Below are 19,035 nucleotides of genomic sequence, written 5' to 3'. Positions count from 1 at the left end.
CCGCATAAGACCTCTCTAAAGTGCCGGAAAACAAGGAAGCTACTTGGAGGACTAAGGCGCACCTGTCCCAAGCCTCATATGCCTATGAAAGGTGGACACTGAATAAGAAAGGCTATAGGGGAACTAATGCACTTGAATTGTGGTGCTGGGAAGAACACTGCAAGTACCATGGACTGCAAAGAAATGTAGTCACAATGCTCCTTCCAAGGAAGGATGGTGAGACCTTGCCTCACACAGTCCAAACATGTTCTCAGGAGAGATCATCGCTGGGAAAAAGACAAAGTAGAGGAGTTAGCAAAAGGAAAAAAAGTGGGGAGACCGTCAACAAGATGGATTGGCACAGTGGCTACAACAATGGGCTCAAACACAAGAAGGACTCTGGGGGTGACACAGGGCTGGGCAGGGTTTCGTTCTACTGTATCTAGGGTCACTGTGAGTTGCACTTGATGTGATGGTACCTAACGACATCTTTCTGTCACAGCTTGGTTAGAAGAGAGATGGATCTGATGCAGATCTCGTTTAGTCAAAAAAGAAATATCACATTAGATCAGCGGTTCCCAACCTGTGGGTCGCGACCCCTTTGGGGGTCAAATGACCCTTTCACAGGGGTCGTCCAATTCATAATAGTAGCAAAATTACAGTGATAAAGAAGCAACGAAGAAAATAATTTTAGGCTTGGGGCTGGGTCACCACAACATGAGGAGCTGGATGAAAGGGTTGAAAATCACTGTATTAGATGGACGTACTGTATTGCGGACCAGAGACATGACGTGATGGGACATTGGAATGGGCAGATGCAACATTGGGTATCCAGAATATGGGCAGAGACACACACGAGGGGGTGCTTTTCACGCCTTGATGGGTGTGCTCGCACTCAATATGAGGGGACAAAAGGAGAATCAACCCTGGATGGCTCCCTCAGAGGGAGAGGGATGATGCTAGTGCCAGTGTGCAGTTCTACCCCACACCCACGAAATGCCTCTCTGTCGGACTGGTACCAGGACCAGAGATGGAGCTGCGAGGGTCAGAAGCAGAGGTGATCCCTCCGTAAGGGACTGTGACTACAAGCAAGCATTCCCCAGGGCTTGATGGGATCAACTGTACCTGCCCCTTACCTGGAAAAACGAGGGTTCTCTGTGAATACTGTCCTACTGCCCAGTGGTGGAGAGAGTCCCCGAGCCTTGTACCTATACAACCCCGCCCAAGAGCAATGGGAACGGACTGAGGGAGACACACTTGCTAGACTGGTCTTCCTACCAGCCATCTGGACTGGCACAACCGCTGAATCTGCTGTCCTTTCTCAAGGTGGGGAATTTTGAGTGAAAGTGGGAATGAGAACCACTAAATATAAAGGAATGAACAGATGGGTTATGCAGCAGGTAAATCTAACATTAAGCTTATTCCTAGACAGACTCGGAGCAGGGACTAGTTTCTCAGTTAAAGTATGAATGGGTTAGTGGCTAGAAGAGTCAGGGAGTGGCCTAAGTTATAGTCAATTAATATGGTCCTTCTAGTTTCGATTCCTTAGATGACGTGTTAGAATTCTGGACTCTATGCCTGCGGACAAGGTCATCAGTTCAAAACAACCAACCAGTCCATAGGAGAAACACTAAGCATTCTACTACACAGAGTTACAGTCTCGGAACCCCCCAGAGGCAGTTCTACCCTGTTCTACAGGGTCACTATGAGTCAGAATGGACTCAATGCCATAAGTTTGAGTTTGAGTTTGGACAAGATTAGGGTGTGATTAAGATCTAACTTTAATAGAAGGTGTGAACCAAGCCACACACTTTGTTTCCTTGAGGGTATCTTGAAGACTACTTTAGAGAATGTGACTGAAGACCACCTTGGTTTTCCTTGGCAAAAAGCCCAGGGCCAACCAAAAGAATGTCTGCTGATATGACTAGCAAGGTTAACATTTTATTTAATAGCTGCATTGCTCTTGAAAACAGTCACAGCAGAACATTTAGAAGGTCGGCCCGTATGTTGTTCTGGGGACTCATCTATGTGCAATAGCTCTAGAAATTCTGGAATCCACGAGAATTTGACGTAACTTTTCTCTGTTTTGATCAGGAGTTTTCTATTGAAACTTTGGTCAAAATGGTCAGTAATGGCGTCAGGCATCATCCAGTTCTTCTGGTCTCATAGCAAAAGAGGCAGTTGCTCATGGTGACACTTAACCGTGGATGGAAGTTAGCATTCTTTATATAAACCCTATGTCGTGTATCTTTCTTAAAAGAAAACCAGGCAACTCAAAACTACAAAATGAATTCGAAACTGGGGCACTAAGTTTTATAAAACCAAAAACACATACAAATTGCTTGCCATACCTTGTAAAATCTGCCTGCTGGGTCCTGATGCTTCTTTTAAGGAGGGGCCATCTGTAGAAAGTGAAATAGATTACTTTAAAGCGCGTTTTCAAATCTCATTCAAACCTTTGCAGTTCAGAGGCTTTCTAATTTAAATACCTCATGAAGAATTACTACTACACAGCCACAACAGACCTCCAAATTAATTTTTAAACTTTATTATAGGAATTTAGTGGAGATAAACACAGGCAATTTCAAAGCACCAAAGGTATAACGTAACTAGGAAAGCATCACATTAAACAATCTGGTAAAAAGCACAAGTAAAAGTACTGCAAGAGTCCACTAATATCCCTAAGGTACCATCTAACTTAGTTTGCCATGCTAATGTCAAGGCACCCTGGTGGCATTTTGGCTGAGCACTTGGCTCCTAACTAAAAGAATGGTAGGTCAAACCCACCCAGGAGCTCCACGGGTGTCAGAACTGGCAATGAGCTTCCGAAGAAAACCCTGTGGAAGTTCTATTCGGTCACGTGGGTTGCAATGAGTTGACACTGACTTCGTCAGACCCAACAAAACCCTGCTAATTTTACAGCAGGAAACTTAGAGAAAATAAAACCCACTACTGGAAGTGCAAGAAATGAAACCATGGCAGAATTATCCATCACCTGACCTTGGGAAACAGTAACTTTCCAAAGGCTTCTAGATGGACGTGGCAAGTTTTCCACACAGATATAAAAATATTTTTGCCTTTCTGATAAAAAAGATGAAACGATATGTAATTTCTAGACTTAAACATCTTGAAGATGACTAATCAGCTTTTAATATTAAAGCAGAAAACACAGGAAGCAAGTTAAAAGATGAGCAGCAATGGTTTAAAGGGGGTGATCAGGTGACGCTTAAGCCTGAGGCTCAAGATTTCCAGAGACTCACAGAGAACCTTCCTGGAGTCACTATCCTTGGCCCATAGCATTGGAGGGCAAGCCCTTGCCACCCCTGCTTCACAGAACACGGTGACAATGCCAGAAAGGTATGTCTAAAGCCTAACGCAGCACGGTGCATGGCATAAAGCTACCTGGACATGGCATTGCTAGATGGAGAAGAAGAGATAGCTAGCTACCCCGAAGATGCTGCTTACTGCGGAAAGTAGAACTGTTCCCACAATCTTGTTCCTCCCCGAGGGACCAGAGAGGACGTCTCTGAAGCAGATTTCTATTGGTGATAAATCAGAACACAGATTTTCTCCACATTATTTTGAAAAGTATAATCATGCTGTATGAGACAACATGTGACACCTATGCGACACACGGCAATCCTCTGGGGGCTATAATTTGACACCTGTGGCAGAGACTGGCTAGCGCTTACCAAATCCATTTCTTCCTCCTCTCAGGTTGACAGCTACAGTGCAAGGCTCCCCTAAGCGAGGTAGTCCTATACAACTGAGCTGTACACAAACAAGGTTGAGAAGTAAACCGATTCTAGGACCCTGAGAATGCCCACCACGATCTCCCATGCATTCTCTCTCCCAGCTCAAAGCAAGAAGTCAGTGTAGAAGAGCGGTCCTCAACCTGTAGGTCGTGACCCCTTTGGGAGTCAAACCCCCTTTCACAGGGGTTGCGAGATCTTACCAGTAGCAAAATGACAGTTATGAAGTAGCAATGAAAATAATTTGATGCTTGGGGGGGAGGGGCACCACAACATGAGGAACTGTATTAAAGAGTCAAAGCATTAAAAGATTGAGAACCACTGTAGAATCACAAAGGCCTAGAGATTAAGAAGCCACAGAGGAAGGGGGAGGCTTGATCCATGAATTTTCATGAGGAATAGAGCCCCCACTCTATCCCATCCACCTAAGAGCAAGAAATAGAATTTTACTACTTAAGTTGCTGAGATTTACAACTCACCCCATTTTTAAAATACAGCTAGCCTTGCTCACTCGGTGGCAGTCAATAAATATGAAGCTCACAGGATTTCCCAGAAAGCCAACATGTCTCTCCAGAACAGAGTAGAACCAAGGTCACATTACAGTTTTGTCCCTAAGTAGCTTATACAAAACAGAAGGCAGAATTAATAGGTAAGAACCTAGGTTTGGGTCTGAGATTCCCTGTGCTCAATTCCTAATATTTCTATAGTAAATCAGATATTTTTGTGCCTCCGTTACTTATAAACAGACTATACTAAGAAGAAAAGTTTGGTGTTCTGTATACAAAAAACCTGCCAATGAAGCCCTCTGATCCCCAACAGTCCAATCCCTTCTGCGTGGGTTTGCTGTGAACTGGGTGGGCTGACGCAAAGGCAACTGACAGAATTTAAAGACTAATCATGCTGCATCACCTAGACAGCTTCTGTCTATTAATTGATACTTTGGAATGTCATAATAGACAATTCAAATTTTAATTTACCGTATATACTTGAATATAAGCCGTTCCGAGTATAAGCCAAGGTACCTAATTATACCTGGGAAACCAGAAAAACTGACTGACTCGAGTATAAGCCTAGGGTGGGAAATGCAGGATGTGAATTAACACAGAGACCAGAGGGGAGAGACAGAACACAGCCACAGACACTTCCTTACCAGTTCAGCTGCCTGCGTAAGTGAATCATTACGGGTGCTTCTGTGAATTGGAGCCGTCCACGTCATAGGATGGCTCTGATTGGTTAGATGTGCGTAAACAAACATTCAAAGCCCTGCAGTGTCAGCGGGGCTTTGAATGAACAGCGGAGGAATGGCAATCACCCGCGAGATGTTACAACTCGTTGGGGTACCACTGACCTGTGTATCAGCCGAACGCCAGTTTTTCAGCACATTTTTTGTGCTGAAAAACGTGGCTTATTCACGAGTACATACGGTAAATATTAATTATTCAATTGAGAAATACTTTATAACTTAGTACTCAACACTATAAAGGTCAGCATATACAAATTTATAAAGTAGCATGGAAGTATATGACAACCATCACAAAGTATAATAAAAATATGAGTTTATAAAAATCATTGTATTTTCACAATGTATATGGTATAAAAGGTCTGTAGAATATATACAGAAATAAAATCATATTTAATCATTGTTGCTAACTGATCATTTAAGATAGTGACTTTTTATTATCATATGCTCAATTGAAAAAGCTATAGCCACTGCCTTACACTGAATTTCCTGATATACTAAAGATCAACTAGGCCTGGGAACCATTTAAACCAGTTCTTTATGAAGCACATCGATTACATCTTCTACTAAAGATGATTTTTGACCAGGAAAAGTAGCTTACTAATTTACGTGTATTTAGAAAGCGATCGCCTTTGAAGATCTCTAGGCTGTACTCACCGTGGGAATGGAAGTGGCCGTGCTCATGCCCGTGAGTGTGACCATGGCCATGGGCAGCGGCGTGTTTCAGTTCATGACTATGGAAGTGATCTCCATGTCCGTGTGCCTGATCCAGAGCACCATTAAAGAGGGAATGACTGTGTCCATGGCCTACAAACCAAAAAGGAGTACAACAGAGGGGTGTAAAAATGGAATTACACAGGCAGTTATAATCATACTGACGTTAGTGTAAGAAATCAGCTCTAAATCCATATTCAGTTAAATAAACATTTGTTTGTAGAAAGTGTTCTTTTCATTCATTAAACAATGTGGACAAATTCCAACTGTGGAGTCCAAGAAGGAAATGAAAGCATGGAAGGAAGTAATGGAACTTATGAAATGACAACAAAATGAAGAATATGAAGAGATACTAGATAATGGTCTTCCCGCACGTGAAAATACTACCTAGAAGACACTATGTTCTAGAGCAGCGGTTCTCAACCTGTGGGTCGCGACCCCTCTGGGGGAGTCAAACAACCCTTACACAGGGGTCAGCCAATTCATATCAGTAGCAAAATTACAGTGATGAAATAGCAATGAAAATAACTTTATGGTTGGGGGGTCACCACAACATGAGGAACTGTTGTATTCAAGGTTCCCGGCATTAGGAAGGTTGAGAACCACTGCTCTGGAAACTAGTCTAGGCATTGGAATAGCATTAAGCTGTAGGTGAGCAAAAATCTTGGCAAGAACATTGGCCAAGTATTTTACACATCCTAACAAAGATTAAAAGAAGATGCACATAGCCACATTGAGGCCGAAGCAGGGAAGCTGCTGTATTTAGTAAAGGCAAAGATTAGCAAACTTACATCAAAGCAGGAAGGAAAAGGACAAAAACCAAGTAAAGATCACTACTCTCTCCATAACCCAAAACCAAACCTATTGCTGTCTCAAACCATAAAAAGCCCAAACTCCCCACCCTTGAGTCCATTCCTACTCACAGGGGCGTATAGGATAGAAAAGAACTGCCTTTTGTGGTTCAGAGGCTATATATCTTTCTGGGGGTGAAAACCCTCAGCTTTCCTGTGAGGCAGCTGGTGGTTTCAAACAGCTGACCTTGAGATAGCAGCCCACTGTGTAGCCCACTGTGCCACCAAAAAGGCCCTATTCCCATCTAATCAATTCCAATTTACAGCAGTCCTACAGGAAAGGGTAGAACTGACTCATACAGGCTCCAGTGTTTTGATCTTCAGGGAAGCAGATGCCACACCTTTCCGCCAGGGAGAAGCTTGGAAAGTCGGAACAATTTTTGTTCGGGGGTTGAGCGCTCAGCCACTGTGCTATGGCTCCCCTGAAACTACCAAACTACCAGGGAAATGAAACAAGCCATTCAACAGAAGCAGGCTAACACAATGCCTGGAGGCTACCCAAATAAAAATAACACAAATACTTTAACACAAATGTTAAGTCCAATAAAACAAACCCAGCATTGTATTACGTAGCAACATTAAATAAACTTCCAGAATGGACCTTGGTGACCGAGCTGTCTCTCTAAAACAGCGGTTCTCAACTTGTGGGTCATGACCACTTTGGGGGTCGAACCACCCTTTCACAGGGGTCGCCCAATTTATAACAGTAGCTAGATTACCGTTATGAAGTAGCAACGAAAATAATGTTACGGTTGGGGGGTCACAACATGAGGAACTGTATTAAAAAGTCACAGCATTTGGAAGGTTGAGAACCACTGCTATAGAACAACTAAAAATCAACCACTTCAAAGTCACGCAAGCAAAGCCACAGAACACACGACCACCGCCCAAGAGAAAGTATCGAGCCTTGATAAGGCTGTGGGGTCTGTGACATTTTATCTTCGAATGATTCTCATTCTCCCTTTCTCCCAGCAAGGTAGTCAAAAGCCGGCAGCCCTGCAGCCAAGGAGTTCTGATCTCTTCTGTAGCCCCATAAAAGCACCTTATCCAGAGCAGAACCATATTCCCCAGAATGTGCAGTTCCCTGGGGAAACCTCTACTCTCAGAGCATCATGGCTATTAGACTCAGTTCAGTTCAGCTGAAGGGCGGGGGACACAGTAGCCTCAAAACAATAGCCAATTCGCAGCAGCATCTCAGTGTTCTCCTTTTAAGGTGAAAATAGGTGCCTCAACTGGAATTTAAGAGCAATCCCAGAAAGCCAAATGATCATATGAAACGTCGAAAACATCCAACTTATTGCTGAGGCTCTAAAAGGCTGCGCGAATGCAGGAAATACCCAGGGAAGCGGAAATCACCAGGCACATCACTCGCCGACCTGAGGTCCTGTATGAGTGAGAAATAAAGCTACAGGCATCTGGAGAAGGACCCAAGTTGTGGAGTCTTCTTTCGTAGACTCATCCCCCCACTTGGCAAACGGCGGAAGGCATACAGGACAGGCATTTAAAGAAATACTTTCAACTAATTCATGGCAGACTACTGGATGAGAATGATCCTAAAGGCAGATTAAAAGTTAAAGGAGCATTTAAAAAAAGACTGGCAGAAAACTCCATGGGAACAGAGTACATGGCCTACGGAATGTATGGAATGAGATCAAGAAAGCCCATAACAAGAAAAACAATACTGTGTATCTCACCAGGCAGAGGAAGAGGACCATCAGACAGACGGACACTGTCAGGGACGAGAGGAGGAGGAGCTGAAAAGAGGCTAGGATTTTCCCCGAGTGCAAGCTGAGAGAGACAGCCCTCCTGAGAGAGCACCCTGAATTCAGACACCTGCGCTCCTAAACTATGAGAAAATAAATGTATTTTCCAAGTCCCCCATTTGTGATACTTCTGTTCTGGCAGCACTAAGAAGGAAGCCAAGGCACCAAATAGAATTAAGGATAGGGATAAAAGTGTTAAGAACTAACCCACCAGAAATTCTCAAAGCAAAAATAGAAATTCAAAACCAAACTCGCTGCCGTGGGGTTGAGTACAACCCAAAGAGCCCTACACGCAGGACAGAAGGAGCCGCGACCAGCCCCGCGCCCACCTTCCTCCCTAGTGTCCGCGATGTCTGAGCCTATTGTTGCGGCCACGGTGACAAACCGTCTGGTGCTGAGTCTTCCTTTGTGACCCATTCACTTTTCCAAGCATGATGTCCTTTACCAGAGACTGTTTAGGCAGATAATTCTGCCGCAATTGCAATGGCCACTCCAAAAATGAAATTAAGAAAGCAAGCTCTCTTACAATGACAAGAAGAACAAAATGACTAGATAAATTTAATGAAATACTAAGCTTGATAACAAGAAACTATAAAACACTGATGCAAGAAATTAAAGAAGATATGAAAACATGGTAAAGACAGCCTACGTTCCTTAATAGGAAAATTTAGCATTGTTGAAATGGAATTCTTCTTCAATCTGGTCTACCAATTTAACATAATTCTTACTAAAATCTAAAGTGACTGTTTTGTAGAAACTAACAAGCTGCTTCTGTAACCCATATAGGAAGGCAAGGGACTCAAAGTTTACAAGAAAAAACATCAGATGGTACATACTTCCTGTTGTGGATTGAACTGTTTCCAAAAAAAAAAAAAAGTGTCAATTTGGCTAGGGCAAGATTCTAATTATCCTACATTTGGGGATCTGATAGACCTGCAATCCTATCCTCTATAATGCTAATGAAGCAAAGTGAGGGCAGTTACATTCATGAGGAAATTACGCTCCAGTCAGTCTGGAGATATAAAAGAAATTAAACAAGTGAGTAGAGACCAGACATACCTCATTATCACAAAAAAGAAGAACTGGGGGATGAAGTATGTCCTTTGGACCAAAGTTTCTGCATGCACTAGTTCCTAGACTCACTCGGGAAGGCCAGACACATGCATTACCAAGGAGTCCCGGCTCACAGATGCTGAAAGGAGACCAGGACCTTGCCCTAGACTCGACCGAGAAAGCCGTCCCTAGCTTTTAAAGAGCTGTTAAAAAACAAGGCAGACTGACACATACTAAAGAGAAGGCTCTAAGAGAAAAGACTATACAGTAAATTACATATACACACTATAAAACATTCCGTAGATTTGTTTTGTAGTTTTCAAATGTTGGTTTTTATGGTAGTTATAGAATCTGTTGTCAATTTGAGGGGATTACCAGTGAAGGGGTGGAGTCTAGCCCGTCAATCTTTGTATAGTCATTGAGTCCCCCTTGTGGGCATGGCCTTCCCCTGATGATTCTGGGATCTGCTGTATTTCCTCCTTGGAGGTGGGAGACTCTCTCTAAGCTCACTCCCAGGGAGATGCTCTACTGACAAGACACATGGAACTGCACTGCTGGCCTGACCTGGAGAAGCCACGTGAAGAACCCTGCCAGCACTGAGATGCTTACACCACCACTGGATCCACAAGACTTCAACCCACTGACCTGTGCTCCTCCTGCATTCGGCATCACTGCATGAGTTTTTTGAGTCTGAAATGGACTTTATTGATTAGTATTGGACATATGGGCTAATATCAGACTTAAGGATTTGATCTGGACTGGGCTAGGGTGTTGTCTCAATATTCTCCATATACAATTGCTCTTGTATATAAATCTCTTTCTTAACCACATTTGAGTGTGTGTATGAATGTGTTTCTCTAGTCCACCCAGACTAACAGTTTTAGATAAATGGCATCATACTAAACAGAGTAAATACAAAGGGCTAGAAGAATTCACAACAACGTGATAACCTGATCAACTTGACAAACTCTGTTAACATGAGGAAGAAATGGGAAGGAATGGCATGAAGAAATGTGAGAGATAAATCAGAAAAACAGTCGGAAGAGTGGGTTAGCAGCACTTTTGTTATTAAAACTCCATGTAAAGCTTAATTTTAGCAATTAGGTAGCAATTGTCAAAAGAGAATAATGTAACAAAAACCTTGTAGAAAAGGAAAAAACAAAAGGTTCTAACCATCATACCAGAGCCATGAGAATGTCCGTGCCCGCCATGCTTGAATACAAATATTCCTACTAGGTTTACCAGAAAACCAAGAATTGAGACAAGCAGCAGTCTCTCGTGGTGCACATCAGGAGGGGCTAATGCTCTCTAGAAAACACACAACACAAGCACACAGCATTGACATGAATTCTCGGTGATCAACTGATAAAAGCAGTCATTTTAAAAATCTTTCACTCAGAGTTATACGTACTTAGAAAATAATTCCCAAGTTACAGGAATAAAACCAATGCTCATATATTTCAAAGAGGGGATTTAAAAATAATAATAATATAAATATTTAAAATCTGATTATTTGGATCACATGTCCTTTGGTATCTTAAATAATGCCTATCATTTTAAGGTAATCAAACTTCACATGTTCTCTGCATTTGTCCTCTCATTTGAAAGAGCACGTGGTGACCGCTCACTGGCAAAGCTCCAGGCTCACTTTTTGTAAGGATGCTTCCCACCTGACCTTATAGCCCAGAATGCACTTGGGCACTCTGTAGTGTCAACACTTCCGTAGTGGCTCGAAAGCATTGCTTATTTTCGAACTCAAATAGTCTGACATATCTTTCGTTTTTTACATTCCTTTACAAGTCCCTCCTATTCACACAAACGAGATTATCTCACATGCGGCTGCTAGCAACAAAAACTGAATGGCAGTGTGAAGGCAGATCTGTTACACATATCTTTAACAAAGTTTCTCGTTTCAGAAAAGAATTTACTAACTCCAAACATTATCTACTATACCTCAACGCCTTCTGAGAAAATAAAAAAAGCGGTGAAGATCAAAAAGAGACCATTGACAAAGCCGGCCAGAACTTCCGCTCTAACATACCTAAAGAAGAGCAGAGTAAACAACTTAGGTTATTTCTCAAAAGGCACATCACAAATTTACATACATTCAGAGTCTATGAGATATTAGATGGTTTTATGTAGCCAGTCAGCAAAGTATAGTACATTTTATTTTACAGGTCAGAAATGAGTGGAGCATATTTTAAATATTATGCATTATATTTAATACCAGAATGTCATAAAACACAGACTCCTACCAGCCAATCAAGACCTTCTTAGAGTAAGCAAGTTTAAAAAGACCGTCCACAGAAATGTAAACCTCAAGTTGCCACTGGAGAAAAAGAAAAGGGCCAGGCAAGCAGGCAGGAAGGAGAGACCCAAGGAGAAACAGTAAGAGAAAGGCGCTAGGAGGAGGAGGTTTTGTAATACATTAATTCCAGCTTTCCTAAGAGGTACTAATGCTTTCTGCTTTGTTCCTTTCAGCTTCCAGGGCTTTGGGATGAGGAGCTTTGATTAAAGGAAAATGCAATTGACACTGAATGATCCCTCAGACAACTCGAGATTTATATTTCTATCACTTGTCCCCGCCCCCCCCCAAATTAATACAGTTAGCAAAAACTCAATTATCTATTTTTTAGAATCAATTCTAGCTTCATATAAGACTAATCAAACTATTTTCAAAAATACCTGTCTTTTTCTCCATGGGCTTCTGAAGCTTTCTGTTTCCTACCTGTGTGAAGCACTGGGGAAAGGTTTTACTTTTCCACAAGGTATATGTAGTTTAGTTAAAGTCATTAGAAACAACTTTAACTTCGCATTTTACATATTCAAGCAGCATTCAAAGGATTAACTGCAGACAGCAGTTACTCACTCTGCTCTTTAAACAATATAATGAAAGCATCGAAATGATGCTTTCTCTAACTTCTCTGTTCATTTCTAGATAATACCACTTTTATTGTAAAAACTACTTAAAGAGAAAAAAGATTTAGAGTGTATACAGTCCAATTCTGTTGGCATTTCCCTGTAAGTACACGCCAACATAAGCATACGCAAGAGAGGGGGAAATTCCATTTACCTTGTATTACATTTACCTTGTAATTCCATTTACCTTGTATTTCCATTTACCTTGTATTCCCATGAACTTTCTGAAGTCCCATTGTATCTGCACTCAGAAAAAGGGACACCTCTACCTTCCAACACAAATTACCCTATATGTGATCTGTCAAAGCACCCAGACATTTTTCCTGAAGAAAAAGGTCATAAATTCAAATGATGCAGGCTGCTTTGCACAACTCACATTAGGAATTTATCTAGTAAATCAACAGGATTACTGCTAAAAAACAAAAAAGCACTTTCTTTTAATCCACACTTCTAATCCACAATTAACGCAGGACTCAAAGTTTTTTGCCCAAATAGGCTTCAAGATCAAAGGCAGGGATTTTTCCCCCGGGGCATCTTTTTGTCCCCAAAGCCCAGCTTAGTAGGTGCTTCATAAATTCGGATAAATTATTGGACTAAAATGATTTAGTTAGACTTAATATTATTTGATCATCTCGGTTGCAGTTTTAAAATTAAAACTCTGAAAACTAGGGACGACAAGCATTTGTAAATGACTCTTCACTGAGAGTGAATTTTATCATTCATGAACATGGTGAGTGCTGCCTAATTAAGGGTGGCTGCTGTTTGGAGTGTTCAGTCACAGCAGGAAAAACACAAGGCCATGAGCATACATATATGTATGGAAGCATTCCCCTCTCTACCTCCAGGCTGCATGTTTACATTGGCTTCACTTAGAAGAGCAGCCGGAAACAAGGATGATTTTCATACAAAGAAGTACTGTCGGCTCTTGTCTGCCCTGCAGATTCCCCGTATTGTTTTCGCTACTACACAGTTCGTCTGCTGTTGTGTTTCTCTTTTTGATCCATCGCTAGGCTTAGCCTATTCACTTTCATTTTCACGTGCTGACACCAGTTGGCTATTGCTGTTGCGGACTACTACCAAAACTCACTGCTATCTTGTCAATCCAACTCAGAGACCCCACATGGCAGGGGAGACCTGCCCCGCCAAGTTTCCAAGTCTGTGACTGCTTACAGAAGTAGAGAGCCTCATCTTCCTCCCCCAGAACCACGAGCGGGTTCACACTGCAGACCTTGTGGTTAGCAGCTCAACGCATAAGCACTGCACCCCCAGGGCTCCGACACTACCACATGAACTATGCATGAATCGACTGAAGCAGTTATCCTCTACATGTCCCCCAGCCAGGGTATTTTTAATGAAAAAGGAGAGGACAGTATAAGAAAGTATAATTTTAAAAAGCTGAGAATAGGATAAGAGACTTTTAAAAAGTGGCAAATCAAAAACTATGAATCGTTTACATTGAGGTAAAGTTGAAATTAAAACCAGCTATACTAAAGAAGGTGTTCAAACCTACTGCTAAAAACCACCTTATAGCAGGTGACAGTGCATTCTAAATATGAAACAAGATACCTTAAACATTTAGGGATTGAGAAGAATCTAACAGGCACCTACTGTTTATCCAATTAGACTGGTAAACAGGATATTCTAATTAGATTTTTGATATACTATACACATGAATTACTAATTCTCCAAAATATAAAAATGTAACTTTAGACATAACAATTTTAAACACACTTAAGAATATCTTAATACCTATGTTATGTTGCTACTGTTGTCAGTGCTGCTGAATCAGTGCCGAGAAGCCCGCGTGTACAGACTAGGACCACTCTGGGTTCTCAAAAGGAGATACACCTCAGAGCGGGTTTGAACTGTCAGCCTTTTAGCTGGTCCTTGAGCACTTAGCAGTTAGCTCCTTGTGCCATCAGAGAAACTGTTAATAGCTCTGCTTTTGTTGTTAGGGAGCTGGTGCTGCTCTCAGAGCCTGACTGACTGGGGCAGGACAGATGTGCCCAGGAGTTTCCTTGGAAAAAAGGCAGATCACCAATGCCTTTCTCACACAGGACCAAGGGGTGAGTTCAAAACATTGATCTAATCTGTCATTTAGCAGCCAGGACTCCTTCAACAACAACAACATTGCCCTCAAGTACAGGTGAAACGTAGCAAAGCTACAGGACAGAGTAGAACTGTCCCATATGGTCCCCAAGGCGATTCTAACTGTCCCTGGGGAGGGACTGGTGGTTTCCAACCAGGGAGAGTGCTTCAACACTGCACTACCAGGACTCCTCCACTCCCTGCAGTTCAACAGTATGTAAAATGTCTGTTATTTAACTTTCAAACTGCTTAGATTTATATATAAAGAAGCTCTTGTTCTATATTATCAAAATATTTTTCTACTTTTATAAGTTCACAAGTAACTAAATCCATGTGGCTAGAGTTAAAATCTGCCCTAGAACATCATGAAAATTTTCCATGACTTTTTAAAAGTTCCTGTGTATATCTTTAGCATTTGTCACAATGTGTAGTGAATATCAAAAATTCCTTCCAGGCAGAGTAGGTGTGATTCATGTATATTTCATTAGATACAGCAAAGAATCGGACTCATGTTGGGTTCTCAATAAAAGCGAGAGCAAGGACAGGTGCAGGAGAGAGAGAGTGCGAGGGTCACAGCAAGAAAAGCCGGGCTGGGGAGACGGCTGAGCGGCAATGAGGAAGGAGCACAGAGACCGGTGGGTAGGGGAGGTGGTAGGCAGAGGAGCAGATATGAACAGAGGAGAGCACTACAGCAATCCACGAAGAGAGACTCCGGGAAGGGGAAGACATGGGAAGAAGAAAGAGAAATACAGCCAGAGGTCAAAGAGAGGTGGAGAGGGAAAATGAGCGAGCTTGAAAAATAAAGTAGTGCCGGGCAGAGGGAAAGACTGCGAGAAAAGGAAGAGTGGTTAAAGGGGACGGAGGGGAAAGAAAAGGAAGGGAGAGTTGGCTGGAGGGGGACAAGCGAGAAAGACCAAGATGGCAAGAACAGCCCACATACTAGGACGGAAACACAGGGTGGGGGAAGGCGCTCAGGGGAGGGCGGGAGAAAGAGAATGAATGTGAGGGCTGGGAGACAGCTTAAAGAACAGAACTTAGGAAAGGAGGGGAGGGAAATGAGAGAGACTAACAAGGGAAGAAAGAAAGGAAAGAAGAAAGAGAGGGCGGGAAAGAATGGACACGTGAACAGGCGCAGGAAGCAGGGAAATAAAAAGGGGCCTGGTAAAGAATGCAAAGCTTTCTCGTCTGAGCTTTACTTACACACAGACACACCAGAGGACCAGCAGTCCACACACTGACAAGGGAGAACTCACGAGGCCTACGTCAAACAACGGAACTCTAGTGCTTCCCCTCACCCAAGATGGTAAAAAGCTCTACCTGCTTCTAAGAGTACTCATTCAACTCAGAAGGAAGATGAGATAACTCAATACAGCGCAGAAAACATTCTTTAAATATATGCTTCACTGTCCAAATTCAGAAGTATTCTTTACACAAACAGGGCAAAAAGAGATAAATAATATAAACCCTATTAGGAATAATATAAATATAATTAACAGCAAGTTTGAACATTTTAATAACAAAATAGCAGTCCAAAAGGAGAAGTAAAAATTACAGTAAACATTTTCATTATACAGAAATTTTCTTCTTCAAAAAAACATGTTAAGAGCTGAAAAAAATCTTTACAGTAATAATCTTATCTAGAGTTCTAATAAAATCCAAATGCCCTACCAACTAACCCCCACCCCCCCCCCAAAAAAAAACAAAAAAAACTTGGACTCACAAAATAAAGTATACATTGCAGCCTCTAATTATATAAGATTTTTTTAAAAAAGCCACACTAATCCAGAGTTGGAAAATGTCGATCTTGGAGAGGTACAGGAGAGGCCTGAGATTTTAAGGACATAAGCTATACATATGGGTCTAATTTATGAACACTCACTGAAAGTAATTAAGACTTGTATATTTTTCTGTATACTTGAACTTCAATAAAAATGTTTTAAAAAGTCTTACCCATAAGAGAAAGCATCATTATCTCTCCATTTGGAAATAACAGAAGCTGCCAATCCAGCCAAAATGGCGGTGCTATCGAAAAACATGTGAAAAGAGTCGGAAATCAAGCCTAAGCTGGAAAAGAACAAACACATCGATATATTAAAACACAAATCAGAGCACAGGCATCGCTCTCAAAAACAGAAATTCTCACACCCTCTGTCCAAGGAAAAGCTCCGCTGCTAATGGAACGGGTAAAAGCAGTCTGTCTGCTGAGCAAGAGGTTGGACTGGTATCTGCCCACCATCCAATCACTGCCAAAGGCAGGTGCCACCGCGGGCGAAGCCAAGAACCCGCGCTGCGGTCTTCTGCTGCTGGGATTGGGCCGAAATCCACTCAGTCCAGGATCTTAGGGAAAGAGCAGGAAACTTGCTCGAGTCCAAGGGCTTCCACCAGTACAGGGACACTGGGAAAGGGAGTGGGTGTTAGGAATGGTAGGTGAAAGAACATTTAGAGTGCCCACCCTGAGTCCCAGTCAAACAGGCCTACCTAAAGCTGAGATACAGCCACAGAGCCTAAAACCCCACCTGCCTCCAGTATGAGCCCGGAATAAAATAATGAGCCCACCGTGATCTGCTACTGGGAACAGAAAGAGCAGAAAGGGCTCCTTTGTGACCCAGGCATGCTGGACTTGTTGACAGCAGAGTGGAGCTAATGACATAAGTTAAGCCTCCAGGAATCCAGATTCCATATTAAGTACAGCAGTCAAAGTTCACCTTCCAAAAAAGTTGAAGTCTGTGGCATACTGAAAGTAACTAGCCACAATAAAACACAAAACTCTTCCAGGCCATCTATATTAAAAACTCCAGATTCATGCCCTAACAATGATAAAAAGGTAGGTCCACCTCTGGATAAAAACACTATTAACCTCCCTCTCGAATATTCTCGTACACACTGTCGTGTCCAGCACTTAGTAAAAATTTGTGAGACATTACAAAGATGGGGTGGGGGCAACTTTAAATCCTGATTTTTTTACATGAAACTCTTCAAGCCAAAACGCAACATTAAAATACTGAAATAAAACATGCCATCAATCAGGATATCTATAAGCAGCTACAATGTTTTTCAAAAATGAAGTCACTCATATAGGTTTGGTCAAGTTATTTCAACCAAGGATTTAAGTCCACTTAGATGGAAGATAGTAGTCTCCTCAGTATATGCTACTGGGACAACTGAATCTCCATATGCAAAAGAATGAAGTTGAACCAATACCTTATACCATATTTGAGATGATCTATTGGCACAAAATCAATCAATGACCTAAGCATATGAACAGTATCACCAAACTCTTCTAAGAAAAGATAATACTGTATCGGGATCTAACTTTTGACGAGTTCTTAATAAGAACCCCTAAGCATAAGTAATGAGCACAAAAACAGATCAATTGAACTTCACCAAAATGTAAACCTTTTGAGTATCAAAGAACGTTATCAACAAAATGGAGGCCAATCTACAGAATGGGAGAAAATCTTTGGAAAACATATACTCAATATGAGTAAAGGATTCCCTCAACTCAACCACAAAAAAGACAAATCTATGAAGAAATAGACAAGAGACTTTCACTAAGGAAGACATGAAAATGACCAATAAATACATGAAATAAGGCTCAACATCCTTAGTCTTTAGGGAAATCCACACCAAACCACAGATACACCACTTCCTCCTACCAGGATGGCTAATACAGAAAAATGAAAAATAACAAGTGTTAGGGAGAATGTAAAGAAACTGGAAGTCCCATACATTGCTGGCAGGATTATAAAAGGATGCAACCACTGTAGAAACCAGTTTGGTGATTGAGATAGGTAAGGTTTATTGTGCCGACTTGGCCAATAAATACATGTGGAATTAATTAAGGGGCGAGAGTTATATGGCTTGGTGAACCTCGCCTTTCTGGTTCTCGGGACTCTTGCTTTCTGATGGTCAGACTAGGGTACAGCTGCCTTAGCCAGTTCCCTGCTTCAGCTGGCAAGGGTCACTTCCTACAAGCCATCCCCGAAGAGAAGCTACATGGACCTACCCTGATGCAGCCCTGGGTGCTGCAGCAGCCCTGTGGAGACTTCTGTCAGTGCTGAGATGCTTACATGTTCACTGATTCAGCTTTCCTTCTGCAGTCGGCATCACGGTGTATGTTTTGTGAGATGGAGGAGAACTTTGTAGATCGGTGTCGGACATATGGGCTAATGTTGGACTTGTGGGCTTGGACATCACTGGGTTGGGATGCTTTCTTAATGCCCATTTACTCTTGATATAAAACCCTCTTATATACATGAGCTTCTGTGGATTTGTTTCTCTAGTTTGCCCAGACTAAAACAGTGGTCTCTCAAATAGATATAAAACTCTACTGCTAGATATACGATGGGGCACCCCAAAAAATCCCGGAATGGCACTGGGTAGAGCAGAGGTTTCATAGTATGAATGTTTCCCACTAGGGAAACATCAAGCAACTCGCTCTGAGTTAGTGCACCCAGGGCATCGCCTGGGAAGGTTCTCTCTGGTCACAGTGAATTTTTAAATGAAAGACAGTTCACTCAAATCTCATTTTTTGTAATGGCCAATTTAAGGAACAACATGCAGCTGTGAAATTTTGTTTCCTGCTTGGGAAACATGCCTCAGAAACTGTTGTGATGTTGAACACAGTGCTAGGGCAGTGCTACAGGAAAAAGTCAAGTGTATGAAGAATGGATTTC

General features: G+C 42.1%; 1 protein-coding gene across 1 annotated transcript in view; it reads right to left on the bottom strand.

Annotated features, from left to right (window-relative positions):
- Positions 1–19,035, bottom strand: part of SLC30A7 (solute carrier family 30 member 7) — a 78,820-nt gene that overhangs the window by 46,662 nt on the left and 13,123 nt on the right. The window contains exons 3-7 of the mRNA XM_075558825.1: positions 16,310–16,423; positions 11,306–11,393; positions 10,534–10,660; positions 5,629–5,778; positions 2,331–2,381 (exon numbers count right to left, since the gene is read on the bottom strand). Of these exons, the coding sequence (XP_075414940.1) occupies positions 2,331–2,381; positions 5,629–5,778; positions 10,534–10,660; positions 11,306–11,393; positions 16,310–16,423 (530 nt within the window). The remainder of the gene's footprint in view (positions 1–2,330; positions 2,382–5,628; positions 5,779–10,533; positions 10,661–11,305; positions 11,394–16,309; positions 16,424–19,035) is intronic.

The sequence above is a fragment of the Tenrec ecaudatus genome, chromosome 1 (assembly GCF_050624435.1).
Source record: "Tenrec ecaudatus isolate mTenEca1 chromosome 1, mTenEca1.hap1, whole genome shotgun sequence".
Taxonomy (NCBI): domain Eukaryota; kingdom Metazoa; phylum Chordata; class Mammalia; order Afrosoricida; family Tenrecidae; genus Tenrec; species Tenrec ecaudatus.
This window is presented reverse-complemented; position numbering and strand designations above follow the sequence as displayed.